This window comes from Mustela nivalis (assembly GCF_964662115.1).
Source record: "Mustela nivalis genome assembly, chromosome: 16".
In the NCBI taxonomy this organism is placed as follows: Eukaryota; Metazoa; Chordata; class Mammalia; order Carnivora; family Mustelidae; genus Mustela; species Mustela nivalis.
This window is the reverse complement of record NC_139035.1, coordinates 65,937,821-65,965,726: the sequence shown is the minus strand read 5'-3', so window position 1 is coordinate 65,965,726 and position 27,906 is coordinate 65,937,821. Positions and strand designations below refer to the sequence as shown.

The 27,906-nt window shown below is 63.0% G+C and overlaps 1 protein-coding gene and 1 long non-coding RNA gene across 8 annotated transcripts in view; one reads left to right on the top strand and one right to left on the bottom strand.

Moving 5' to 3' along the window:
• KIRREL1 (kirre like nephrin family adhesion molecule 1) overlaps nt 1-27,906 on the top strand; it is an 87,016-nt gene that overhangs the window by 44,412 nt on the left and 14,698 nt on the right. For both annotated transcript variants that reach the window (XM_082703166.1, XM_082703165.1), the window contains exons 2-3: nt 23,009-23,158; nt 24,783-24,932. In XM_082703166.1, the coding sequence (XP_082559292.1) occupies nt 23,009-23,158; nt 24,783-24,932 (300 nt within the window). The remainder of the gene's footprint in view (nt 1-23,008; nt 23,159-24,782; nt 24,933-27,906) is intronic.
• Nucleotides 4,564-14,750, bottom strand: LOC309850044. Of its 6 annotated transcripts, none has more exons than XR_014304047.1 (6): nt 14,359-14,750; nt 11,471-12,127; nt 10,445-10,550; nt 6,820-8,081; nt 5,126-5,913; nt 4,564-4,990 (listed from the first exon to the last, which is right to left on the bottom strand). It is a non-coding gene; the product is annotated as an uncharacterized lncRNA (long non-coding RNA). The 6 variants fall into 6 exon arrangements; XR_014304048.1 differs by having other exon boundaries at nt 4,564-5,245; nt 5,719-5,913; XR_014304049.1 differs by having other exon boundaries at nt 4,564-5,245; nt 5,754-5,913.

Below are 27,906 nucleotides of genomic sequence, written 5' to 3'. Positions count from 1 at the left end.
GTCTTTCCCTCGACCCTGCTTCGGGGCTGTTACTGCCTGGAGCGCTCGGAGCCTGAGGGAGCCTTAGCACCGCGCATCCTCGGGCTTCCGGCACCAGCCCCCCCACCCCCAGTCCGCGGGCTCCCTGGTGCTCAGGACACTTGTGGGGACCCTGGGTCAGAAAGTGTGAGACGCGCACACTGAGTAGGAAAGCGTTAGGACGGGGGACAAGGAACCATCAGAATGACAAGGAAGACGTGCTGAGGCTCACGCTCTGTGAGGAAACACTGACGTCATCCCCGTTTTACAGAGGCGCACACCGAGGTTCAGAGACGGAGAGCACACGGCCCCGGGCTGCACAGGTGGCCACCGAGTCAGCCGGGTCAGCCCCCGGACTCCTGCCTGTCCCGAGAGGGAATGGGGAGGGAACCGACTAGGAAAGGCTCCCGCTCGGCGTGGCCTTTCCGAGCCTCTGGTGTGCTGAGCCTCGAGGGAAGAAATAGACGGAGCCGCTGCCCCCAGTGAACGCCCAGAGGCCCAGAGGCAGACTCGCCGAGCTTCAAAGCGGGGAGGCGTCTCGGGGCTGTCGTCCAAATTGGGACACAGAGAGTGCAGAGAAACGCCTACGAAGGGAAAGGGAACACTCACCTTTGCTCGCAGACAAAAATAACATAAAACGCACAAGTCAGCAGTTCAGTGCGGGGCCCTTAGCAACGTGGCCACGCACCTGTCACAGCAAATACGCATGTGGGGTGGCGCCCCTGGCTGGAGGCACGGTCCTCGCCCCGCGGCTGGGGGGGAAGGGCAGGGGTAGGAAATCGCGGGACATCGACCCGGGGCACTGGCTGCCTTGAGAAGCAACGAGCAGACCAGCTGGGGAGCGGGGCTCCCTCGTGGGAGAGAAGTGTCCGGTAAGGCCGAGATGCTACGGCGTGTGGCCCCAACGCCGGAAAAGCTTCCTGGAAGAGGGGGCATTTGGGGTACGTTGGAGAGGAAGACTTGGTTAGCAAAGGAGGAGACAGAATGAATAAAAATATATTTGCCAGGGGAGGTAAGGACGGATTACAGCCGCCGTCCTCAGGGCTTGTAGTCACAGGGCTGGGAGCTCAGGCGGGGCCTTGGCCCAGGAGGAGGAGGGGGAGCTGGAGAGGGCAAGGTGGAGGCCGAGGCCAGAGTTTCCGGAGGACCATGCCAGAGCCGCAGTGAGGCCGGCCAGTCCCTCAGCTAATTTGAGCTTCCTTTGAAGTCACTGGGGAGCCATTGGTGGTGGTGGTGATAGTAGATCTGTGTCTTAGGAAGATCATTCAGGCCACTGTGTGGCGAATGCATTTCAGGGGTGCGAGCTGGAGGCAGGGAACTGATCAGCGGTTGTTGCCATAGGCCAGGGGAGCCAAGATGGGGTTTCAGCCGGGGGAGCGGGTGTTGGGGGCAGGGATGGCCGTGATGACCGAGCCGCTTCAGAGGGGTCTCTGGCACGAGGTAAGCAAGGAGGGGCCTGTGGTGAGCGCCCACCTGGACTGTGGGTGGAGACGTGGCAGGGCCAGTGGGCAGAAGGACCAGGACACCAGGGGGAAGGTGCTCGGGCCACAACAGCCACGGTCTGCCTGTGACCATGGACTGAGCTGGTCCACGTGCTGGGGAGCACTCTCTGCAGGCCCTGGACGGAGGCCCTTGGCCGTTGTCCACAGGAGGGGTCGGGGGAGGGAGGGCTGTGTGGAGGGGAGTGCAGAGGTGTGCCGCGTAGCTGGAGACAGCGTCCAGAACACACGTCCGGGAGTTCCTGGCTCCCAGGGGCTCGGATCCCCGGGCAGCAGCTCAGCCCCGTGTGCTGCGGCCTCCTGGCGGGAGTAGAGGATGAATCCCAAGGCCTTCGGTCCCGGGTTCTGCAGGGCCCGGGGGTATCCGAGAAAGGGCTCGGAGGCCACCAGAAGCAGGACGGTATTACTGACGACAGCAGGAGTCACTTAACCGTGAGAGACCACTCCACTCGCAAGAGTCCAGGCGTCCAGTGCTCACAGGACTCTCGTGGCGGCCGGCGGGATGGAGTCGGTCCCTGAGCTGTGCTCCTGGCGTCCGGCTCTGTGGCTTCGGAGGATCTGCCTCACCTCTCTGGGCCTCAGGCTCCCCGTCTGTGAAACAAGAGGGTTGGGTGACGTCATCTGTGGTCTTCTCCAGCCGTAACGTTCCAGGATGTGGGGCAGCGGTTGGACGGCGGCCGTCCAGTTCGCCCACCCCTGCTCTCGCTATCTTATCTTTTTCAAGCTTTCCCTTCTCGGATTCCTGACAACGTGACAGCAGGAAGCCCGGCTGGGTCAGGGCAAGGGGCCCACGGGCAGTCCGCTCGCGCTCACACGCTGAGCCTGTGCTCATGCTGTTCCCTCTGCCTGGAAGGGCGGCCCTCCTGAAGCAGGGGACACGCCCAGCCCGGCCCCTGGCGCCGGTCCCCAGCTCCTGACACCCGCAGTCACGGAGGATAAGCCGTCCTGATTAAGGGTCACACAACAAACGGCCTACAGGTGCGGCGCCGTCGTCCGCGGAGTGATGGCTGCGGCTTACTCTGAAGCACCGGCTGGGCGGCTCACTTCATGCCCGCACCTGAACGCGGCCAACAGCCACCCCGGGGCCCCAAGGGCACCAGCATGGGAGCAGGGCCCTCCCCTCAGAGGGCCACAGCCTAAGTCAGGCTCCCGTCTTGCTTACTCTCCCCCCGATATGGGTAACCGATCCCCCCTTCAGTGGCCGGTGGCCCAGGGGATGAGATGCTCCTTGGGATGACCTTGGGCGATTGCCAGGCTTCCCCGACCCGCCCCCCTCCAGGAGTCTGGACTTTTCCCACCGCGCCGTGACCCCGGCTGAAGACCGTCCCCACGGATCCCACGTCCTCCGGGCAGTGCGCACTCTCCATCCTGCATCGCTGCGATTTCTCTCCAGGAGCTGCAGCTCCCCACGGAGCCGGCCCCGCCAGCAGGGGCCGCCCGCCTCCTGCTCCATCATCCCCTCCGGCTGCGACAGGATCGAGCCCGTCCCGTGACTGGGTAGGGCAGCACGGACCCGGCCCAACCTGCTTGTGTCTTCTGTCTCTCATCAGAGCCACATGCCGATGCCGCCGTCCCCCAGACATCCTGCCTCGGAGTCTTGCTCTCCTTTATGGTCTTCCCCGGGGGAAACAGGCCAGCCCCGCGGTGAGGCTCCCGACCTCTGTCCCTGGGACGCCTCCCACTCTGCAAACCCCGGTCCCAGGGCTCTGGCCTCCGTGGGAGGCCTTCCCTCACCTCGCCCCAGGTGAAATGGACTCTTTCTCTCTCTGTGCACCCACGATGTCCCTTCCATATGTTATCACCGTGCCTGTAACCCCGCGAGGCATTCACCCGTGGCAGTCGTGCTTCCATGTACGTTCTCTGGGGAGCAGGAAGCGGTGGGATCCCACGGCGGACCCCCAGCCTCCAGCATGGTGGCTGAGGCCCGGGAGGGTAGGTGCAGAGGGGTGAATGCAGGACCTGCCACAACCTGACCCCAGTCCACCTGCCCCGTCTTGGGTCCCATAAGCCGTAAAAATGTGGTACCTTGTAATTGCCGTGCACATGTTGTTTGCAAGTACAATGCAGGGGATTATCACTTTAATCCCGACAACCTACCCTTGCACAAGTCCCCCAAGCTCCCGCCCTCCCAGACTCTTCCCCACACACGCCACACACATTTGTCCCCAGTGTTCTTCCTGCCCGGAATCGCTTCACCTCCGTATCTGCTGGGGGGGGGGGGTTGTTGTGCCCCTTACATAGTCTCTGCCCAAGTCCCTCTCCTCTCTTCCCACCATCAGGATTAATCATGTGTCTCCTGAACACCAAAGCCCATGCCTGGCCCGAGCCTTATCTCTAACTGAAGCTATTTATTAGAGACGCCCCAGGAGCTGGCTGCTCCGTACTAATCCCCTTATCTCCGCGGAACTCAGTAGAAACTCTGGCACACAGTAGGTCCCCAAGACTTGTTGCTGCTTCGTGTGGAACAGAATTGAACTGAATTGTTTAGCGTTCAAGGTTCTCTCTGGCTTGGCTGGAACCAGAGGCAGAAAGTTGTTCGTGGTGAGAATGGGTCGGATCCTGGGAATCCTCCCGCATAAGTTACGAGATCTCTTGCCAACCAGTTGCCTGTGGATGTTGGTGGAGGCACCATTATTGCTATTACTGAGTGTTTTAGTATTGCAGAAGCATGCTGAGCGCAGAGTGGCGGGCCCGTGGCACGCGACATTTTCTGCGACCAGCTCTCAGGGCCTCCCACCGGTCCTTGGAAGGCCCCACACTCTCGGGAGGGGGCGGTGCCAAATCCCTGTCTCATCCGGGCCATGCACTTCGCGGAGGAGGCTGGGGGCGCAGGGAGGGAGGAAGGGGCAGAGCTGGAGTTGAACCCCGTTCTGGTTTCCAGCCCAGGTGGTTTTTGCTGCCATCTCTAGGAACGTCTGTCCCGTGCCAAGCTGTGAGCGTTGCTGGTCGTCCAGCCTCCTCCGTTCTGTCCGATTCCGCAGATGTGTCTTGTACCGAGTGCCTCCTGCGAGGACCAGTGTGGGGCGGCTGGGCCTAGACAGGGGGGAGGACCAGGTTCCTGACCCGCTCGCCGCCCACACTGTGGGTGGGGGTGGGTGTGATGGGGCCCACGGGGGCCTCCCCTTAGCAGAGGGCGTCTGCGCGCGGGTCAGAGGGGCTCTCCTGCTGCCCCACCCCCCGCTCCCGCCGCCCCTGCCCTGGGTTTCCCCTGAGAAGACCGTGCTGGAAGGTGGGGCTGGTACTTGCCACTGGGCCGGCAGGTGGGAAGGGGCTGCCCAGTGGGAGCCGGAGAGGGCCCGGGCTCGGGAAGGGGAGGGAGGCTTCCCCACCTCCTTCTGGAAGAGCAGAGCTCACATCCTGTGTTTTGGCGGGCCTAACAGAGCTGGGGTTTCAAGAGACGGGGCAGGGAGCCCGGGGCCCTGAGGCTGGTGTCTGCGGAGAAACCGAGGAGGAGGAGGAGGCCAATCCGCAGCCTCAGCGCTCCCCCCCCCCCGCCCTGCAGAAGCCCCCTCCCCACCCAGACGTGGCCACCCCTCCCTGAGCGCGGGCTGCCCAAGCACCGGCTCGGGAACGCCAGCCCGCTGTTCATTTGTGGGCCTTGCAAATACTTTATTGGCATCTCGTGGTGTTGAAAGTCATGTAATTATGAGCAGAATTTATATGTCGCCAGGGCTGCTGGGCGCCCTCCCCGCGCCTCCTTCCAGGCACGGCAAATATTGAAGGCTGGCCTAGAAAAGAATCCAACCCACCCGCCTTTCTATCTATGCACCCTGTAGATAAGGTTTTAATTGAAAATTGGTTCGTCTGTTCCCTCTGCCTAATTACAAGCTGCCCACATTGGCCCCGCGGCGCCCGGACGGGGGCCCAGCGCCTGCAGGCGGGAGCGGGATGGGTCGCGGGAGGGCCTGGCCGGGACAGGCAGCCTCCGTCCCCCACATCCACCCCTGGGCCCTTCTTGTTTCTTACCCAAGAGTCGGGCCTGTCCTTGGCGGGCAGCGCCGTCCCTTCCAACCCTCCTTCCCCCTGGTACCGTGGCTGGCGTCCTGCAGTGGGGGCAGGGCCCAGCTCCCTGGCCTGCTTCCTCTTCCCTGTGCCCCGAGGCGCACCCCTCCCAGCCCAGCTGGGCAGAGCCAGTCCCTGCCAGTCCACGCCCTTCCCTCGTGTGCCCGGACCACTGGTAGGCCTCTCAGCCCCTACCCACCCTGGACCGCACAGTCTGCTCCTCCCCAAGCGGACCTGGACCCTCCTTTCCTGGGAAGCCCCCGCCGTCGCGACCTTCTGGATCTCCTGCCCTTGTGTCCATCCTGCGGACTCGCCTCCTCCGTCAGGCTGGAGCCACCTCCACCCTCGAATTCCTCCTCACCAAGCAGGATGGGGCAAGACCGGTGGCCTGGAGCTAAGGGGCCGGGTGGGGGGCTCAGCCTGCCCTCTGCCAGGGTCTCCCAGAAGGTGCGAGAGGGAGGGTCCGCTTGCCTGCCTGGTCGGGCCAGCCCCGGGGGGCAGGGGAGGACGGGCGCCCCCGGGTGCCCCCGGCCTCCACCCTCTCAGCCCCGGTCACGTGTCGCTGCTGTCACACGCGGCTCTAACAATAACTCCCAGCCTGGGAGCAGGAGCAAAGAGCCCCTTCCCAGCTCCAGCGGGCGGCTGTGAAATATGATTTCTGAAGTGTTAATAATGCATCGCGTTTGGATGGCACTTTACATCTTGCCGAGCGGCCGGCGGGGCCGGGGGGCTGGCTGCCGGCTTCGCTGCAGGACTTCTCAGGAGCACGGGTCTGCTCCCTGATACCTCAGTTTCTCTTTCTGAACTAGGAAGGAAGCCTTCGGACTTGGCCTCCCGCCAGGGCCTGGAGGTGCCTCCCCTGTCCCCCAGCCCCCGTCCCCCCCACCCCCGCACCTCTCCTGTGTCATTCTTCTCCCAGAAAGCCCCCAGCACTCCTGCTGTCACTCGCAAGACCTCGCCACGCGCCTGGTGTCGGCAGAGCTGCCACTGACTTGGGGGGCTCTGGGTTTTGGCTGGGGTAAGGGCCTGCGTCCCAGGCACACCCTCCCTCTGCGTCTATGTGCAGGGTGTGGGCAGGCTGCCAGGGCTTCTGGGGGAGCCCAGCTAGCTCACCTCTCTGGACCTGGAGGGTTCGCCCTGCCTTGTCTTTGGTGGTCTGCTTGGAGCCCCTGGGCCTGCAAGGTCCCTGACTTCCCAAGAACTGGAGCTTCCAGCCCCTCCACCCCAGCCTCTGTGGCTTTCACAGATGTGCAGGAAAGGACCCTCATCTCTTCACAGCTTCCCAGGGCTTTGCACAGACCTAGAATATTCCCTTCTCTCCTTGTCCTTGAGCTCTTTCCCAGCTATTGCTCCAAAGGCTTGGAAAATCTCTCCATCTCCCAGCCCACATCCACAGTCACCGCTTCCAGGAAGCCTGCCAAGAATGATCAGAGGGAAAGGCAGGACGTGTCCTGTTACGACGGGTCGCCCCACGTTCTGCTGCCGTTCCCGGCCCTGGCCTGCTGGAGAGTTGGGTACTGCCCTCTCTGCGGCACCGGCCCCGGGAAAGGTCGCGGGAATTCTCACTCCATAAAACTGTGCTCGTTTTGAGATCTGGATTTCTAGGTCCCAGAGGCCCCGCTCTGCCAGCACTGTGTTTGCCACAGTTTGGACCTTGGTGTCCTTGTGTGCAAACGAGGCCATTGGAAAGGTGGTCAGCCGGGGCTTTACCCTTTGACGACACTCCTACTTCCAACAACCCCCTGGTGAGTTATTAGGGAAAGAGAAGAAGCCCTTTGATAAGCACATCGTTGCCTTCGAGCGAGTAGGGGGCTGTGTTTCTGGGGGCAGAGGGCTTGCCCGTGCTCTGTGATTCCTCCACCACGACTCCCGCCCTGGGCGCGGCTGTGGCCTGGGGGTCTGGCCCCGAGTGGAAGCGCCGCGAGGGCCGGGGCCGGGGAGTCCGCGGACGCTTGCCCGCCCTCCGCCGTCCTGACTCCTCTCCCTTCTCGCTTGCTGGGAAGACGATTCCTCACAAAGTTTTCCCAGTGGGTTGCCCTGCGCGGCTGTTCAGCTGACACCATGGCTGACGAGTTATTAAAAATCCTTCATTATTATTCCGTGCTGTCTCTCTCCCTCCTCCCTCCCTGCCCTGCCCCAGGCTTGCGAGGCCTGTGGCTGTCACTGAGAAATGCCCCGAGGCCCCCAGCCAGGGGGAGGCCGCCTCTTCCACTCCCCCTCCAAGGGCGTCCCCCGCAGAAGTGGCAGCTGGCCGGCGGGGGAGGGGGGGGTGGTGTCCCACCCAGGCCCAGGGACTCGTGTTGCTGGGTTCCTGACCCCACTCTGGCAGGACTCGGGGGGCTGCTGTGGGTGTGTGGGTGCACAGGTTCTCTCAAGACCTGGTTGGAGCGGCGTCTTGCTTCCAGAGACACCTCGGAGGCGTGCCTGCTGCAGATGATGTCTGGGACCCGACGCTTCATCCCGTGGAGAAGGAGTGACAGGGCAACTCCATCCTCCCGCGGCCTGAGCCGGGGCTCCAGGGCCAACTCGTCCATCACCCCTGCCAGTAACCAGATTTGGCTGCTACAAGAACAGAACAGAACACTCAGCTCCTGTCCCAGCCTTGGCCCTGGAGTCCCGGGAGGAGCACGGAGGGGCAGGGCCCGGGGGGAGGCCCCGCTCCTGAGTCAGGGGGCCAATGGCGGGGTCTCTGGGCCACTCAGAACCTCCGGGGCACCCTCTCCACTGCAATGCCTCCACTGGGCACCCCAGGAAGGGCCACTAGGCCCTGTGTCTGGGCCAGACACGCAGGGTCAGCAACGCATGGGAAGCCGTTCAGACTGCGTCCTGACCGCAGTCCATTCATGATCCGTGGACTCCTGTCTGCGAAGTCACCTCTCAAGGTCAAACTCACTCTTCCTGGGGACTTGGCATCCGGGATCTTGGCATCCGGGTCCTCTCGTCCTGTGTCTAAGCCTTGTTCAGCCCGTCTTCCGAGGGCAGAGAGCTCTGGGCAGCCGGCTTCCAGAGAGGCATAAGCCTCCGTAATTAGCCCGAGGACTCAGGTGCCCACCTTCCCACCGTGTCGTGGCCCCCGGTTGAGCTGACCCTGTTGTTCGCCCGAATGCATCGTCCCCTGACCAGGGAGGGGTGTGTGGCAGAAGCAAACTGAGGTCAGACGGTTCATGAAGCTGCACGAGGGTCGGCGGCCCTCGGGATTGAGGTGGGCGCCGGCTGGAGCCGGGGCTTGGAGCTGACCCCTGCTCAGTGCGGCACGGGGGTTGCAGGGGGTCAGGCCTGAGCGGGTGACCGTTAAGGGCTACTGTTGCATTTGGCTTGTGCCCTCACGGAGTCAATAACCCCCTGCTGACGACTTCACTTCTGCTGGGCGGGCGCCGAGGGAGCCTGAGCCGTCGGCCTTCTAGAAGCTGGGGTTCTAGCTGGAGCTTGGGGTTGAGTGGCTGCTGGGACTAGATTCTGGTTGGGACCAGTGTGGGCGTTGAGGTGTGCTGCGGTCATGTGTGGGGCTGGTGTGGAAACCAACACAGCCCGGTGTGAGCCTTCTCCTTCCTCCTGGGCTCTGCTCCTGGCCTCTCCCCGCCGTAGCTCACCCCGGCTCCTGAGGCCCCCCGGACGGACTGGAATCCGTTTAATGACAGCGAACATCTGCTGACCCTCCCGGTGTCCGCCTCAGCTCCTGGCCCGCGGCTCCTCCTCCCGCGGCTCCTCCTCCCGCCTTCCCTGCATTCCCGACTCCCGCTCCCTGCTCTCCCCCAGCTCAGTTCTGGAGCCTCTGACCTCTACCCCGCCTTCTCCGGCCCCCTGTCCCGGTCACTACGGGTGAGCCAGGAGCCCCACCCCTTCCTCTGCACCAGCTGCCCACCTGCCCCGGGTTCTGTCCCGTCTTCTGGGCTCGGAATCTCTCTGACCTCCGTGGAGCTGTCGGGGTTCCGAGCCCCTTCCTCTTTGTTCCATTCTCCCGGGCCGCAACGCTGCCTCTCCTCCTCCTCCTCCTCGGCTACCTGAGTCTGCTCCCTCCCCACCTTTTCCTTGAGAAATTCTTTTCACCGCCCCTCATCAGTCCTGTGGGGCTTATGCCTCGGAGGACACCGGCCCCTCCCAGCTGCCCAGCCAGGAGCCAGTAGTTTTGTTAGGAAAAGTCGTTTCCGCAGCGGACGAGGTGTCAGGGACTGCTGGCGTGGGGCACAGAGTAGGGACATGCCTCCCCCCGCCGATTCGGTCCGTGGCGGGGCAGGGACCCCTCCCCATCCCAGGTCATCCTCCCCCCCCCCCAATTAGCCTCATGCCAAGATCTCAGGAGAGCCTTGGGAAGAAACATCTAGAATCACCGAAACACAAGCCAGACTCTGCTCCCACCACCACCTTCCACGTCACAGAACCTGCACACAGAGCCGCTGAGGGCCGACTTTCGGGGGGCCTCTCTGTTCCCCGACTGTCCTCCTGCCCTCCCCCCCCATCTTTCCGTCACTCTTGGAGCCCTCCTCCCCGGAGAACTCCTCCCACCCACCCCATCCATCCTGAGGGGGACGGTGAGCTTGATTGGCTCTGATATCCAGGGGAGGCCTAAGCTGCTTGTTGGCATGCACGGCGCCCTGTCCCCCTCACTGGGAGATAATCGAGGGGGAATATTGGCTCATCCGGGAAACGAGGTGCTAAATTTGTTGTGAGATTGGTGTCACAAGCAATCAAAGGGAACTTCTCCCCGGCGAGGGCTGGGCAGCAGAGTGAGGGATCGTCATGTTACTGCAGAGAGCAGGGGCCGTGGAGGCGGAGGGAGGAAAGAACCCCCCCACCCCACATTGCCCTGGACGGGGGCGACACAGGGAGACCGAAAAGGGAAAGAGGGAATCAGGAGCCGAGAGCGTGGGAAGGAGGAGGCAGGCTGCTTTCTCCAACACCCCTACGCCTGCATGCCTTACCCTTACCTCACGCCGCAGACCCCACCAACCTCCTTTCCATGGTCCTCGGTGAAGCTTTATGATAGCTCCGTCGGGACATGCTCTTGGCTTCTTCCCCGGAGTCGGGGAGGTCCTGAGGCAGACACAGAGCACGGACCGAAGAGACAAGTGAGCAAGGAGTTGAGAAGGGCTCATGTGGGAAGATGAGGAGGACCCAGACCCGAGCGGCTGGTTTGGCTGGGGTGGGATGGAGAAGGCCACACTTCCTTTACAACGCCTCCGGGAGGACTTCCTGGAGGAGGGGACGCAAAGGGTACTAGGCGATGGTAGGATGACTGGCATGTACACGGGTTGCTCCCCCTTTCTGTTAAGCACTCGCCTCCTTCAGAGCTGCTCTGGCTTCTGCAGTCAGTGTGCACAGCCAGACGGACCCTGTCGTGGCCTCCCAGTTGGCCACCACCACTGCGTTCCCCACCAATGTCCTGTGAACTTCCGGCAGGCTTAGAGGACTGGCTTGGGTCTCCGCTTCTGCTGTCTGTGGCCATTTGTGTCCCAGCTGAGAAGCAGACTGACGCAGGAAGGACAGGAGCCATCGGGAGCAGACAGACCCCAGAGTTTGCCGCCCACTGACAGCCGCCGTATTGGGAGCCCGCGCCCCCAGCCATTAATTACAGAGCCTGAGCCTCTGGACTCCCTCGGCTCCTGCAGCAAATTAACATTCCGTGCCCCTTGCACGTGGGGGATGAACCACGTTAGATCGATTCAGCCGCCAGTTGGAGCTGCTTTACTTTACGCAGGATTGATCCAGGTGACCCCAGCTTGGGGCTCCAGAAGCAACTTTGCGGGAAATCTTTTTAATGGAGATTAATTGGAAAAGCCTAGAATGTCCTAGTCATGGTGGCTGCATATCAACACTGGTGTAAGACACACAGAAGCGAGCTCATGGGACACGTGGACACACACAAGGACCCACGTGCCCCCCCCAGTGCACATGCACACGTGCACACGCCCGCCCACGCCCCCCAGACAGCCGCTTCACGCCCCCTGACCCACCTGACGGGGCTGATACCCTGCAGCCCTCGGACCCGCTGCCACCATGCCTGCTTCTGTCCTTCTGTCTAGACCTCTCTTCTGTCTATGTCCAGTCACTCTCTACAGTGAAGTTTCTGGAGGAGAGAGACATGCCCAGAAGGAGACACTGTTTAATTTTTAAAGCGATACGACCTTAGTTCTGATTTCTTTCGGTGCCTGAATTCCAGCCACTTCCAGCTGCTCGCCGGTCTTTCATGTCTCCCGTCTTGGCTCCCGCTGCTCCCCTTGTCTGGAGCGCCCTCCCCCGGCTCCCCGGCTGGTGAAACCCTTCTCGTCGTCGGGGCTCAAAGCACTTGTAGGCAGTAAGTGTGCATTGATCGGATAGCCACTGTGTGCCAAGCGAGGCGTCCGACGTCCAACCTGTATGAGTAGAGGAGGCCAGAGCTCACGGAGGCCAACGCGGTGTGGGTCTCGTCCCAAGGGAAGGCGGGTGTGGACGTCAGACACGTGGAAAAGGCAGTGTTTGCACTGCTCTACGCTGCTTCCCTCCTGCCTCTCCTCTGTTCGCACTCAACAGGCTGCGTTGCCTGGATGGCTGGATGCGTCTCCTGGCCTGTGTGGGGGGGGGGGGGCAGGACCAGCCCAGAGCCCAGGACAGGGCTCGCTCTGCAGTAGACACTAAGGACACATTTATAGAATGAATGGGTAAATATTGAATTGAATTGCATTGACTTTGGGCTTAGTTGCTTTATCCACTAATTGTTGGTTAAGATCATCAAACAGCAAGCATTTATGGAGCACCTACTCTGTGCGAAGCCGTTTTGTAGTCGTCTCTTTGGAAGGGATGTGCGTGTAAGATTATATCTGTTGTCTCTGAGAGTTGACAACCTAGTCTTGTCGAAAAGGAACCAGAATAAAATACAGTATTGCCGCAGACAACACGACGGCGTGTCCAGCACCCACCGCTGACTTGTTGAGTTTCACGATTAATTGCCCTGGGACAGAAGTTTTCCTTCCTAGACCCTTTCAGGGACCTGTTCTTGTCCCTGTCCCCGTGCTTTGTGCAAAATTTCTTCCTCTAAACTTCGGTACTGCAAACCATTTCAGTCTACCTTGATCGAACCGTTACGAATTGATCATTTGATAGGTGTGCGTCGAAGAGGGGATGTGTGAGCGTGTGACTAGAATCCTAAGGCACCAGGACTGGAAAGAGACCTTACACACGACCCAGAGCACCTCCGGAACGTGGCTGACAGGCGATCTCCCTCCCTTGTCTGAACACCTCCAGACGGGGGAGCACACGGCCGTGTGCCGGCGCCAAGCTCTGCGGATACAAACCTCTCTTGGGAGCCGCAGTCCCTCAACTTGGGCGTGGGGGCTGGTAGCAAAGGCCTGGGCGGGGTCCTGGGAGACCCCTGTGTCTGCCGAGGCAGCCTTTCTCAGAGACGCTGGTGGGGAGCCGGGGCCGGGTTGGGGGTGTCCGTCCACACCCTGCGCCTTCCGCCTGGCTCCTGGAGCCCGACAGTCCCTCGGGGGCTGCTGGGGGCATGTGCGAGGTCGTCCCTGAGGAGCCCAGCTCTGGCCGGAGATAAACTCTAACACTGAGATCTGCTGGGCTCTTTCTTTTTTAATTTTGAGGGGAGGGGGTGTGAGGGGGGCAGGGGTCAATAAAGTTCGTTCCACTTAGAACTGGACAGGTGTCCTGACCAGAGAGCCCCTCCCTGGTGACAGAAGAGTGAGGGTCCCTCCGGCTCTCCATGTCCGGGTGATGGGGGAATGCCCGCCCTTGCCCCCGCCCGCCCCTGTCTTCTGGGCTTCTGAGTGGATGCTGTTGAGTCTGGACACCTTTCCTGAAAGCCCAGGAGACGTCTCTGGAGGGGGTCTGGGGAGCAGCCTGCGTGTCTTCCTGGGATGTGAGCCTGCCGGGGGCTCTGGGGGCCCCACTGTGGCTGCTCGCAGACTGTCCTCGGAAGGAGCCACGTTCATAAGAGGGCAACAGAACGTTCCAGTCGGCAGAGAAGTAGAGATTGTTCTTGCCTGTGGGGAGGCCCTGTGGCCGCGTGCCGGAGGACCCCGGGCAGGGAATGGGGCTGGACCCCAGGACAGGCAGCGTGGTGGGAGGTGAGGCCTGGCGCATGTGGGGTGAGGCCTGGCGCACCAGCCCTCCCCCAGAGAAGGTGCCCGAGGAGGCCTGAGGAGGGAGACGGCGCGTCAGTCACTGGGACCGTCTGCTCCGTGGGGAGAGACCGGGCCTGGCCCTCAGCCGCCCCGGAGACGCCTCGTGCTCTCGCCCTCCACCTCCCTGGCGAATCCCTTCAGAAATCCCTTGCTTTTCTCAAGGATTTCCCTCTTTTCCTTTGACCTGCTTGCTTAAGGCCTCCAGACAAGGCCGGAGGATGGGCTCCGACCCTCCCCTCGCCGACCGGCCGGCCACCTGCCTCTCCCAGATGTCTCAGGACTGTTTCTCCGGCCCCCTCACCCCCGGCTCCAGCCGTCTTCCTGCCTTCTTTCCTGTAACTTGCCTCTCGCTGCCCCTTTCCCTCCCTTGGCTTAGGGAAGGAGGGTTTCCAGGGAAGGGCTGGGCGCCCCCTCCTGCTCGGCCATCCGCCCACGCGGGATGAGCAGGGTCTGGGCGGCGGCAGACCGGCCCGGGGGCTCGGAACGGGTCCCCCCCGAGCACCCGTCTTAGCCGACCCTCCGTGTCTTCAAATGAAGGTGTGGCGTTGGTGACCAAGGCCCTGTCCTACTCTGACCTCCAGACTCTCTTTCGGATGTGATTTTCTCCTTTCCTTTTCCTGCCTCGTTCCCTTCTCTGTCGTGCCCCGGCGGCATCTGAGCTCCTTCCTTCCCGCCCCATGAAACAGTCCTCCCCGCCCCCCGTTCCTGCCTCCAGCTGCCACGTCACCTGCCTTGCTCTCCGCTCTCTGTCTGTGGCTGTCCTCCGCTCCCGTCCTCTGTCGCGGTCCGTGTCTCTGCTCCTTTCCTCCCACCGCATGGGCCTGGGGACTGCGGGGGGTGGGGGGTGGGCAGCAGCAGGTGCAAGACGGGGTCGGGGCCGGGGCCAGGGCAGAGGGCCCACTTGCTCTGCTGCCCTGCCCCCAGCTCCTGGTGCTTGGCTCCGTGTCCTCGGCCTCTGGCTCCGAGACTGTCCAGGCCTGATGTCCTCCTCCTGCCCTCTGTCTGGGTGCCTTCCCCTTATCCTCTGTCTCCTATCAGAGCTAAGTCCTCGCCAGCACCTGCCTCCTCTCCCGCACTGCCCGTCCCTTTCCCACTGAAGCCAGATTGGAATTCGGTTTTTCAGCAGAACTGTCCTCCCCCCCCCTCCGCCGCCCCCCTTCCTGCTCCCGCTGTCATACCTGCTCCAGCCAACCCCACTTGGGCTCTCCGTGCCCTTGTCCTTCCCGTAAAACATTCTCAGGGGCCCCTGCCAGGGCACATTTGCATAGAGTTGTCAGATCAGGTCTGGCCCAGGTGTCACGGGCTGGCAGGACGGAGGGGGCTGGAGGTCCAAATGGGAGTGGGGGAGGGGCCTGTTTCCAGCTGCACCTGCCAGTCTTTGTTAGTCCGGGAGCTCCAAGTCCTTGGGAGTGGGCCTGGGCTGGCAGGTCGCTTCCGAGACCAGGACGCCTGCCTGTCCTTCCCCCTCCCTTCCCCCACGGCGAACCGCGCGGAGGGGAGCTCCGGAACGCTGACAGGGAGCACCTGGCGAGGGAGGCAAAGTGTGACCTTCCTTCCCTCTGCTGGGTCACCATCTGGGTCTTCTGAGCCGCTGTCCTGGTGTCACAAACCCACAGACCTCCCTCCACACCTGCTGGGGGGAAGTGAGGGGGGGTGAGGTCTGGCTGAGGCCCCAGGAGGGCCCGCGATGCCGGAGAATCCTCGAACGTCAGAACCAGAAGGCCCTGAGGAGCCCAGTGCTCAGCAACCTCGCCTCACAGTTTAAGGAAACCGAGACCAGAGACGCGACGTGACCTCCCCACAGTCACACAGCCAGATGGGGGCAGAGGCAGGACCAGATAAGCCCACATCTCTTGACTCCCGGCCCAGAGCATGGCTGACCCTCCCCGGCAGGTGGGGCCGGGCCGACTCCCCTGCCTCTTTCGGATTTCTGTTCCTGCTTCTCCGTGACTAAGCCAGTGGCCCAGACCAGTAAGCTCAGGCTCCCCGTCTCTGGGAGTACCGGCCAGGCCCTGGGGCCCGTCTCCGCAGCCAGCTTCTGCGGTCTGCTCAGATGCAAGGAAACCGGGCCAGATTGTGGCCACTTGTAAAATCCCATCTGGTCCCTGGAAAGATTCCCCTTCGGCCGTCCCCACCATACCCCAGCCTTGGAGCTGGGCGTCCGGCTGGCTCGGCCAGGCAGGCGGCAGGCGGGGGCGGGCGGAGGAGACCAACCATTTCTGCCTGGGGCTTGGCGTCCAGGTGGGAAGGTGGGGAAAGTTGGTGGGTCGGTCGTCAGGGCAGGGGCTCCTGCTGCCCAGGGCGACGTTTTAGCTTCACGTGGTGAAATGACTCCTGGCCGGCGGCAGGGCTGGGTGGTGATAGGCAGAAGGTTCGCCGACTTGCCTGGGGCTTCATCCGATCTCCGGAGCACCTGGTGTCTACTCACACCTGAGTTCCCCGCGGGGGGGCTTCCTGACCCCTGGTTCCTCGCCTGTCAGAGCTTCTCGAGAGCCACACCACATTTTGACATTGTCTGATTCTGGGCTGGACTCCGAATGCCCCAGGTCAGCAGAGCCCAGCCCCCACGCCCGTCAGCGCCAGCGGGGAACTTCTGGTCCCAGGGTCCCGAGGCCTCGCCTGTCTGCATCCGTGTGTCCCTGTGTGCTGCCTGGCCTTCGGTCTTTCTCCCCGTGCCCTTGCGCTGCCCGCCCCAGCCGGGGCCCCTCCTGCCCCCCCTCTCTCCCCGCCTTCTCCCGTCTTCTCTTCTATCGAAAGTGCAAATCTCCCTTTCCCCTCTGCCGGCCCAGCCTGGAGAATCGCAATCCTCTTTTCTCTGTGAGATGAGAGAAGCCCGCGGAGGGGGGGGGGGCTCTCCCGGGCTGTTGTATTTTTCATGGATCAGGAAGGGAATGGCTGGGCTGGGGGAGAACGCCCGGGGAGGGGGATGAAGGGGCGGCGAAGATGTGAGAGCGGGGAGGGGGGCCGCGTGGCAGGAGGAGGGGTGGAGTGTGGGGAGATTTAGTTCCATCTGAAAGCTGTCGGTGCGAATCAAAGGCTTTCCTTTGAACCAGCAGCAATCTGGAGTGCAGAGCGTGGGGACCGCTCCGCCCGGGGGGCTCATTACTGCGCGTTTGATAAATCCGGGGAGACGAGGCCTGGCCTCCACCAAGCCCTCTCCGGCAGCCTGGCTTCCTCAGCTTCCTCCCGCACTCGGCCCCAGTCCCTCTCTGGTTCCTGGCTGGCCTGGCGGGCAGGGCTCTGGGAATGTGACCACCAGGGCACGGGGTGCCAGGGCGTGAGCGCCGAAGCGTGAACTCGAATGCGGTGGTGCAAGAGCGGGTATGCACACGTGCGTGCACCCGGGGACGTGGGTGCTCACGTGTTACGGTACGTGCGTGCCCACGAGGCGTGTGTGGGGTGTGTCTGAGAATCTGCGAGCATCTCCATCCTCTAGGACAGAGCTGGAGGTCACTTCTCCGCCAGAATCAGAAGTGCAACTCCACCTCTGTCCTCACCAGGCCCAGCAGGACCGAGAGAGGACCCTGGGGGCAGGCAGCCTCTCCTGGCCTCACTCTTGGGAGCAGAGCTGGAAGGCCGTGTCCCCAGGGAGATGTGGGCTGAGCAGGGGAGGAGGACAGGTTCTCCGGGGAGGGGGGACGGCATCGAGGGGGGCTGCCAAGGCACCAGGGGTCCAGTCCGCACAGTGGCTGGTCTGGGCCAGGAGGTCCTGGGGGTGGTGAGAGCCGGGAAGGCAGCAGGAGCCGGGCTGGTGTGGTGGCCTCCCGAGAGCCAGGTGTCCCGGCCCCTTGCTTTGCTTACTGGCCACGCGACTCACCAGCTATGTGGCTGGAGGGAACTTGCTTTTCTCTGAGCCTCAGATCCTTACTGGGGAGGCTACTGGCAGTGCCTCACAGGCTGTGGCGTACCCCGGGCGGCACTGGGCCCAGGGACTGGCTGGGTCAGCAGGGGTGTTTGTTATAACTCCCGAAGATGGACACTGGCTCTTAGCGAGCAACTCCCAAAGGTGGACACTGGCTCTTAGCACTCGCGGTTTCTCCAATCTCTGAGACCTCTCCGGATGCCACTGGCATTGTCTCGGCCTTGGGAACCACTGTCCCTCCGCGTCAGGACGCTCGGGTCAAGCTCCTCCTGCGGTCCCGGCAGCCTGCGGATCAGCTCCCTCGTGGCCTCGGGGTCCTAGCCACCCCCCAGAGGCCAGCAGGATGAAGTTGGAAGTAGGAGTCTCTGAGTGGGGACCCAAAGTAGTGGGCCGGGGCCTGAGCCCGGTGCCTCCAAGGAAGGCTTCTTGGATGCTCCCGGGGCGTGGCTCGGTGGCCCTGCTGCCGAGAAGCCCCGAGTCTGTTCCCATCTCCGCCGCTAAATAACATCTCTGTCTTAAGTGCCCAGGGCTTCATTTCCCGTTTGTGCGGAATGGATATAGCAGCCGCCCCGAGCAGGGACTGAGATGCTGGGAGTGAGGTCTGCAGCGCACCTGCCTGGTGCCGGCACGTAGCGGGCGTCGCATAATTGGGAGTTATCATTACTAAGGGACGCTGCTCGGATTGAGGGGACAAGAAAGGTAAATCAAAGCGTCTCTGTTCTGCAGGGGCTCCCAGCAGAGTGGGAGAGACAGAATCGCACACATGAGTAACTTTTAATCCAAGGCAGGCTGGGAGAAGGGCTCTAACCAGGAACCCAAACAATGCGGGAAGAATGGGGGAGGGAGCTGTGACCCGTCTGGCCCAGGAGCTTTGAGTTGGGGTGGGGGCCGGGCAGGGTGGAGCTGGCAGTGATGGGGGAAGGGGTGTGGGGAAGGTGGGAAGGGGGTTTCTGCAGCTTTGACCCCTCCTCAGCTTGTGTGAAAAGCACAGCCCCCCCCCCCATGATGCTCCCGCCCCGCACACTCCTCGTTTCTCCCCAGGGCCCTTCTGTGCTGCCCTTGCTCTCCCCACCCTGTTGGCTGAGCCTCCTGGGAGCTTCCCGTCCCGTGGGCCCCTGGGGGAGGGGAACACCAGGAGTCTGAGACCCCAGCCTCACTGTGCACGTCTAAAGGAGAGAAGTGCACCGAATGTAGGGGTGCCTGTCCCGTGGCCAGGCTGGCTCCCATGCCCCTGCTCGCCACCTCTCTCCCTCCATTTTAAGGACCTGAGCCTTCCTGCTGCTCTGCCTTGGCCTGTGACATTCAGGGTCCTCTTGTCCCCGGGTCACTCCCTTGGGCCTGTTTGTCCTCTCCCGGCCTCCTTCTCACCAAGATCTGCCTTCACTGGTGCTTCTCCCCAGTCCCACGACTGTCCCTGGCTCTCCCCAGCCTCTGTGTGGGTGTCTGGCTTTGCCCCACCAGCCTCCCATGCGTCTGTGTGGCTTGGTGCCTGTGGCCACGTGTCCTTCCCCACCTGTCTTCGTGATGGCTGCTAAGGCTTCCCCACGCCTGTGAAGACGGGGCGGCCACGGATCACAGCCCGTGGGAACTCATTCCAGAGCCCACCCGCAGATTCGTGTGGGGCGGGGGGAGGGGGGGCAGGCCAGGGCTGCCCGTCGGGGCGAGCAGCGTGGGCGAGGCAGGACTGTGGTCGTGGGCTGCCTGCGCTCAGGCCCGCCCGAGTCCCCCCCTGCTGCCTTGAGCCATGCTCCTGTGTTTCTGTTTGCTGCCGGCTTTATTTCCTGCGAGCCGAGCCGGTGCCGGCCCTGGGCGGGACTGCCGTCTGGCCCCTGCCTGCAGTGCGGGCTCTGCTCAGGCACAGATGGTGGAGGCCCAAGGCCCCAGGGCCTTGGGGGCATGTGTGTGTGTGTGTGTGCGTGTGTGTGTGCGTGTGTGTCCTTGCTGGGCCACCAGGATGGGCTCTTGGTGCCTCTGTGACATGCGGAGACATCACTCCCTACCTCCTTCTTTGTCGTCAGGCCACCAGGACACGTCCGCCCTCGCCGTGGTGCCCTGTCCAGAGTCTCCCCTCACTGCTCACTTCCTAGGCTTTTCCTCAGCAGTCCTGTCATCGCAGTAGAACTGTGGGTCCTGCCTCCCCCTCCAGTCCCAGCTCGGCTCCACACTCCCTCCACCAGGGAGCCTCTCAGGACTGTCTGTGCACCCCTGCCCCCAGCGCTGTACCCAGCTCCCTGCAGGGAGAAGCCCAGCCTGTCCCTCTATGTCCCTGCCCTGCCCGTGCCTCCGCTGCAGCCTGGGAGCGTGACTACCCCTCTGCCTCCTGTCCCTCACTGGGGGGCGATGGGTGCATGGGTCACATAGCAGGGTCGCTCGCTGCTTCAGAGCACCCGTGGGCCTGCCAGCCGGGCCTGTGCTGGGGGAGGAGCCAGAGCTCTGAGGGACCCAACCTGGACTTGGAGTCCCCTAGGCTCATGGCAAGGATGGGCAGTGCCGTGGGGGACGTATGATCGCAGAGGTAAGAAATGAGTAAAAGGGGCTCTCGGGGCACGTGGGAAGTCAGGGAAAACTTCCCAGAGGAAGTAACTCTTTGAATCCCACGGGAATGGGAGCAGCAGATCACCCTCCCCAGCCCTGGAACGGGCTGTGCAAGGCGTTGGAAGGGTGACAGGAGCTGGGGTGTGCAGAGGAGAGGGCAGCGTGGGGCCTTCCCCTCCCCAGAGCCAACCCGCAGAGCGGGGCCTGTCTCGGCACCGTCTTGACTGTGGGGGCTGTTTGGGGGCAAACTCACTTGTGAGTTTTGCAGGGTCAGGATCCAGGGTCTTTGCCGCTGAGGACAGTCCCTAAGACCTCTTGGTGTGCCCTCCTGTCTGGGTACTTCACAGTCTTTGCTTCCACCCGTCTCCCGACTAAATTGTCTTCTCTCTCATGACCTTGTGGGGGTTTCCAGGGACGCCTAACTCTGTAGCCGCCCGGGATAGATACGGGGCATGGCTACCAGTGAGTGGGCACAGGCAAAGGTTTGTCGCAGGCCCGTCCTACTCCCCATCGCATTAACCTTCAGGGAGCCCTGGAGGTGGGGCTCAGAGAGGGACTTGGCCAAGGTCATGGTCAGGAAAAGGCAGAGGCATTATGCAAACTGAAGTCTGTCTCCTACACCTGAGCTCCTAAAAGGCCCCCTGCAGTCCTTGTCCACACTCCTGGCCGTGCAGGTGAGCAAGGCCCAGGGTGTTGGGGGGTGGGTGAGTGACACGCCCCAGCCATAACGCTCCCCCTCAGGCCGCTCCCTGTCCCTGGTCTCTGACTCTGACCACAAGGGCACCCCCTCCATCCTGCGTGCTTGTGCCCTGTGGACAAAGAGCAGCAACTCAGTGTTTGCTGGAGACGTCGCCAGGAGACCAGGGTGTCCGGGCCCGTGCAGCAAAGCCGTGAACAGAGTCTCATCTCTGAGCCGGGGACAGCCGGCCAGCCCACTCCCAAGCCCTTGACTTGGGTTCTGGGGCCGTGGGAAGGAGAAACGTGCGGGGACCTTGCAGCATGGAGCTGCACTAGAGAATGCGCAAGGATATGAATAAATTTGAATAATAATGAGGGCAATGCCTGAATTAATAATGCTGCCTGCTCACCTGACCCGCCCCTCCCCCAGGATCTCAGCACCTGCCCCAGAATCCCTGGGGATGTGGGCCAGCCTTATCCTTGGCCTCTTCAGGAGCCACGGAAGGATGTCCGGTCGGCCCCGAGTCAGCAGCCCGTGGAGTGTGGGGAGGGACCCTCTTGCTAACTTCCCGGCCCCTGCAGACCCAAGGAACTGGATTTGTGCGCTTCGCCGAGAGTAAAGAGGCTGCCTCGTTGTATTAAATCATACGCTGGCCATCATTCCCGGCCCTGCCCCCTCTCTCGGTCCCCTTTGTGCGCAGCAGACAATGTGGATGTCAGGGGATTCCAGGGGGATTCAGAGGGAGGAGATGTGGGCCTTGGCTGTGGAGGACAGGTTCCTCTTCTGGTGGATGGAGAGGACCAACACGCTCGCCTGCCCGCTGCGTTCTACCTCGCAGTGAAAACATGGGCATAGGCTCTTAGAGTCTGGGACAGGAAATGCATGGATAGAGCTGTGACAGCAGGGCTGGGAGATGGGACAAGCTGTTTGTCCAAGGAGCTAAAGGATCAATCCAGGAGGGCTTCCTGGAAGAAGGGAATGTGGGGCCAATTTAGAAAGATGGGGGGGTATGGAGCTGGAGGAGGAAACAGAAGGGAGGGGATGAGACCTGGGTCCTGTGGCTGGTGGCTCAGAGGGAGGTCGCAGGAGGAGGAGCGACAAGTTCCCTCCGCCTACACACTGGAGTGATGGAGGGTCAGAGACATTGTGGAAAGGGTTGGATTTGGGGATTGTGGTCTCCGCAGAGCCTCGGGAGCTGGGGAGGGAAACATGAGAGCAGAGTCCCCTGAGCTGGGGCAAAGCTGGTTTTGGTCGCAGCAGTGTGACAGATTGGGATGAAGCTCGGAAGCGCCAGACCTCTCCCTTTGCTGTCTCCCCTCTTCCCACAGCCCCAGCAGCAGACCAGCTCCGCTCGCAGGGGGGGGGAGCCCAGGGGGGAGGAGCTGCCACAATCCAATTCCCTGCTCCATTTAGGCCCCACAATTAAAGGCAATTACTCTGCAGCTCTCTAATCAAACGCTCCGGGCCGGGCTGCCAGCCGGGCAGCCATGTGTGGCTCCACAGCCGCGGGGCGGGGGGCGGGGGATGGAACAAAGTCACACGCGCGCCTGGCTCCCACCGCGCCGGCGGCACAGTGCGGTCCGTGTGTCCGCGTGTTCGCACGCGTGCCCTGGAGCTCGGGGGCAAGGGGCCGACGCGCGGGGCGGGGTGGGAGTGCCAAGACGTGGGGTCAGAGGTTTGCTGTGGACGCTCCGACCCCAGGACGCCGGTGTTCACCCTTGTGCGATGCCCGCCCGGAGAGTCTGCCCTTGTGCGCCCGTTGGGTGCGCCGTCCCCGAAGCACCCATGTGCTGCCCGCGATGGCTCACAGAACACGTGCGGGCAGCGGTACTGTGCCCTAGCCCCACTCTGGGATTGCAGGGGTGGTGCAGGGCCAGCGGCTCTGCTCCTGGGTGCAGCACCTGGGAACAGGGCTGGGGGTGAGGCGGCAGGTGGCGGGGCAGGACCAGGACCTGGAGGGCCGAGGCTCAGGTTCGACTCCGCACTCTGCCCCTCACTCCCCCTCACCTGTCCCCACGCCAGTCCTCAGTGTCCTGTCTGTGGCACGGGAGGAGGGGACTAGCCTCATCTCAAGCCCTCCGTAACACTGCGCTGCTGAGCGCCCCCTCCCTGAAACCCGTCCCTCGGGGGCAGGGTGGGGGTGAGGAGGAGGAATCCGGGGCCAGCATAGGGCATCGTGGCGGGAAGGGGCTGGGCTGGAGTGGGGCAGGGACAGGAGAGCAGGGATGGGGCCCAGGGAGGGCGGCCCCTCGCGGAGCCTTTCCCTCCCACACGTCCTTACTCTGTGCCGGCTTGGCTTTGCCAGGGACCCAGACCCGCTTCAGCCAGGAGCCGGCTGACCAGACGGTGGTGGCAGGACAGCGGGCCGTGCTCCCCTGTGTGCTGCTCAACTACTCCGGCATCGTGCAATGGACCAAGGACGGGCTGGCGCTGGGCATGGGCCAGGGCCTCAAAGGTGAGTGGGTGGCCCACCGGCCCGGCCCTCGGACGTCCTGTCTTTGTGCCCCTCCCCAGCATAGGCCCCACAGGGGCCGTGGCCCTTACCTCTCCGAGCTCCAGCCTCTCCTGCCCCATCTCTGTGAGGCCAGCTTTGCCCTCCCCTCCTAAGCTCTGCCTCGCCTGAAGCTCTGCGTTTCCTCCGGCTGCCGACTGGCTCGAGAAAGGCAACAGGAACCGGAGAGACTGCGGGGAAACGAGAGGCCTTTACGTAAGAGAGCTTGAGACAGACAGACAGACAGACACCGGGAGAGGTGCTCCAGGCAGGAAGAGACGAGGCCAGAGGGCAGGAGACCACAGAGTGTTCTGTGGAGAGAGCACAGGGACCCTCTGTCCCTCCTGCCAGGCTGGCTTTGCTCCCGACTCCCTCCTGCCCCTGCCCAGGCCACGTCTGCTCTGAGGCCAAAACCCCAGGGTAGCGTCAGCCTGGGCGCCGATGTCCGTGTTTGTGTGAGAAGCCTTTATCGGGTGCCGGGCAGCCTGTGCCCAAGCTGCGAGGCGATTCAGGGAGACAGAACGAACCAATGACCTCTATTCCAGAGCAAGGAAGGGCAGTTTGGGGAAGGCTTCCTGGCCGCGGCGGAGGATGATGTCCCCTGGGCTCTGGGGCTGCCTCTGCGGCCGGTGAGCTGGGCGACCTTAGGAGAGTCGCGGCACCTCTCTGGGTCTCGGTTTACCACCGTGGAAAACAGCCGTAGAACTCAGGATCCGGCGCGGCATTCGTGAGTTCTGGCCAAACGAGAGACCGCCGGGAAGCGGCGTCAGGCCGGAAGCCCAGGAAGGGCTGCACATTCTTATTCTTTTTGTTGTCTAGGGGTTGAGATTATTTGCTGAGGGGTCTGCATATTAGCACAGGTGAGGGAAGTCTGTCCGTGCAGAGGCGGGAGACGGGCTAGTGGCTCTATCGACGATAGAAAAGAAAGAGACACTGGGAGAGAGATCAATGGATATGGAGTGAGAAGGATCGATAAGCCGCGGACAGCAGGAGATAGTGGGAGCGAGCCGGTGGGGGGCCCGGGGGAGAGGGCCGGCGAGCCTGCAGGGGAGGGCAGAGCGGAGGGGCCAGCGGCTCCCAGGCCCACCTGCCGCAGCAGCCGTGGCTCCTCCAGGGCCTGTGTGGGTCAGGCCTCCTTCGGGGGCGGGACCCTGCCGCGTCCATCCCCGGCATGGCCAGTGCGGACATGGCCTTGGCCTGCCTCGGCTCCCCCGCCCCCCGGCCCCAGGGAGCCCCGTCTGTGCTGCGAGGCCCTATATTTCCAGCGCCCACATGCCCTCCCCGTCTCCCCTTCCCTCAGCTTTTTTCCTGCTCCTTTCCTGTTATTACAAGGGACGCTGGTCTGGAAACAGCTCCAGAAATTCCGCGCTTCTGCCCCTTCTGTGTCCCCCATCGCTCCTGCTCCAGGGCCCCCAGCCTGTCCGTAGGAGGCTGTGACATGGGAATGTGACAGCTGGGGCTCTGTGGACGGGGTCCCAGGCCAGGGTGGCGGGAGGAGTGCCGCCGTGGGGAGAGAGAGAGGGGCCCCTGGTAGGCCGGGTCCCCGGCTGGGGCAGGGCTCACCTCATTCACCCTTGTGTTCCTGCAGCCTGGCCACGGTACCGGGTCGTGGGCTCCGCGGATGCCGGGCAGTACAACCTGGAGATCACGGACGCCGAGCTGTCTGACGACGCCTCCTACGAGTGCCAGGCCACAGAGGCCGCCCTGCGCTCGCGGCGGGCCAAGCTCACCGTGCTCAGTAAAGCTCTGCCCTCCTCCCGCTCTTTCCCTCCTATCCCCGTGTCCCCTCCCTTCTTCCTGGCTGCTTGTCCGTCCCCACGGCCCTCCCGCATCCTTCTCTAAACTTTGTGCAAAGCCAAGTCCAGCAGAAGAGGGTAAAGCGGGCTGTGGGCCCCCACGGTGGAACCGAGGGCGCGTGAGGCCTGGCATCCTCTGTGCCCAGTGGGTTGGGCTCTATCGGTTGGACATAGGGCTCCCCCCAGGGCAGAAGAGTTGGGGTGGAGATGCACCTGCTCCTGGCCCACGCTTGTCGGTCAAGAGCTTCTCCCGCCCTCCCCACGGCTGCCTCCAGCCCCAGCCGCTGCCCCAGGGCTCCCTTTCGTCCTCACTCAGCCCATACTCCCCTTCACCACTCTTCCTCCCTGGCCACTGAGAGTCCCCCGGAGGCCCTTCTGGGAGCCGGGGAGCAAGACCAGAAGGAATGAGCTGGAGGGTTGAGAACTGGGGTGGTGGGCTGGGTCCTGCTGGAGCAGAGCAGAGGTCCCTCTGTGAGAGCCCCCCGGGCCATCTGCATAATGCGGGGACTGGCCCCTGCAGGAGACAGGCTGGGACACGCCCTCTGGCTCCCTCCAGCCTGGTGCTCTCCCTCTGCCTCTGTTGGGCTTCCTCTGCCCGGGACCTCCCTCTTCCCTTTTGTCCTCCGTGCTGGCCCGGTCCCTTCTGCTGCCTTCGTGTGCTCTGTTGGGCCCCCTCTATTCCATCTCATTGCCTGAAACCTGCAACGTGGGAGAAGCCCCTGGGAGGGCTGGGGGAGAGCGGGACTGAGGCCGCGAGCTCGGACACAGGAAGGTCTTACCCGGCGGGAGAGTGGGGCTGAGGGGGGCGCAGGAAGTCGTCCTTGTGTCTGGAAGGGCTGAACTGGGAGCTGGAGGTCAGGAGCCCTGGCCTATTCTGGCACTGGGACCCCGAGGGGTCACGAACCCTGGGTCTCAGTTTGCTCATGGGTAAGGCAGCATGGTGACATCAGCCTTCTCTTAGCGGTTCTGCCCAGGCAGCTGTGAACCACTGGGGCTTGGGCAGGGAGGTGTCAGGGCAGCAAGGACTCTAGCCTGGGGGGAGGGGGCTCGCACTTCCTCGCTCGTGAGCAAGGTGCAAGCCTGAGGTCAGGGAGAGAGGCGGGTGGCCGGCGGGGATGGGCACGGGGCACCGCGGGGGTGACAGCACCTCCTATCCCTCCTGGGTGAGTGTGAGCCCGCGCCGGCCCAGGCCATCAAAGGGAACCCCGAGATTTTCGGCAGCCCGTCTGTCTTCTTTTCCCTCCCTAACTGCCTCTGCTGTGGATCCTGGAGGTCCTCCTTCTCACCCAGCGGACTCCCACCCCAACAAGGAGCCCCTGGTCCCCCCTCCCCTCTCCTGCCCCAGACCCCCAGAGACAGAGCAGCAAAGATGAGAAAACGCCAGCTAAGCCCCTAGGTATGGCGGGAATGGGGCTTATAATGGCATCCAGTGGCTTGTTTTGTTCAAGAAAGGCTTCCTGGAAGAGGAATATGAATGAGGACCCCAACGGAAGAGCGCCTTGTTGAAGAGCTTGCAAGCCACTGAGGGAGAGCCCGCGGTGGGGACGCTGGGTGGCTCATTTGGAGGGCATGGTCTGTGTGCAGTGTGTGCCACTTCCCAGCCTCTCTGGGGGGCTTGGGGGACCTGGGGGGCAGGGACAGTCCCCAAGAAGAAAAAGAGTGAGAGGTTCGTGCTCGCTCTGCTCTCTCAGACCCCTGCCACCAGCAGCCGTGTGCAGGCTAAGAAGACAGGCCTCGTCTCGCACGCTCCCTGCTCACCCGGTTCTGTACGCCGGTGCTCACGGTACCAGTCCTGGAGACTGAGCAGAGTGGACAGTGGCCTGCGTCCAGTGCCCGGCAGACCCGCCCCATCTGCAGCCGCAGCCCTTGTCTGTGCGCCCCGCTCCAGTCTGCCTTCTTCGTGCAGCAGCAGCCTTTCCTACTCCCTGCGGCAGGGCTGAGCAGCGGCCTCCCACTCCCCTACAGACACGGCGCCCACACGCAGGCCTGCAGCCTCCCCCTCCCATCTCCTGCCCCGTGGGGACAGTGGCAGGGCTCTAGGGTCCCAGGGTCGGTGGGCTGGCCCCCACCAGCCGTGCCGCTTAACTCCCTCTCCTGCCTCAGGGCACACTCTGTAACCTCTCCGAGCCTCAGGGACCTCGTCTGGCATTTGGGGTCCATGGTATTTACCGCGAAAGGATTAATGAAGTATGCTTTGCAGAGAGTGTGGGACGCGGTCACATACGTGTGGAACTGGGCCCTTTGGTCGGCTTCCCACGAGCGGCGGAAACACCGGATCGCGTCACAGCTCATCGGCCGCACGTCTGGGATCTCCGGTCGACGACACCGCTGGGGAAGAGTCGTCTATGTTATTTTTAAAACTTTACAAACGAGGAAACTGAGGCCACAGACCTACATACAGATTTGCCACAAATTAGGAAAATGTGTTTGTAAACAAGCAGCCGCACGGACATGCCCTCTGACAGCAGAGCAGACAATTCTCCTTTGCCCCAGAAACGGAGAGAAAGACGGGTCAGCGACAGATGGATGGTCTTGCCCGAAGGAGGGGAAAGGGCCAGCGTTCCAGGGAGGGGGGAGCCAAAGGGAGGCGGCGCCTTCCGTCTGACCCAGGGCGTACTGACCCCGCAGATGGACAGGATCTCTGCCCAGCCAGGACGTCCTTCCTGGGAGAGACCGCAGGTGTGACCTCGGAGGGGCCCACGCAGACCAGGAGACCCCGAGTGGGGGCTCTATATCCACGCCTCTCCTTCGCACCCCACTTCCACATGTGCACAGGGGAACAGGGCAAAGAGGAGGCGGCGGGGCCTCGGCTGATCTGTTGGCCCGGAGCCGGGGGCACTGCTGGCTCTCGTCCGAGCAGCAACGGGAACGCAGCACACGGTCACCCAGGCCTGCACACCGTAGTCCGTACCCAGC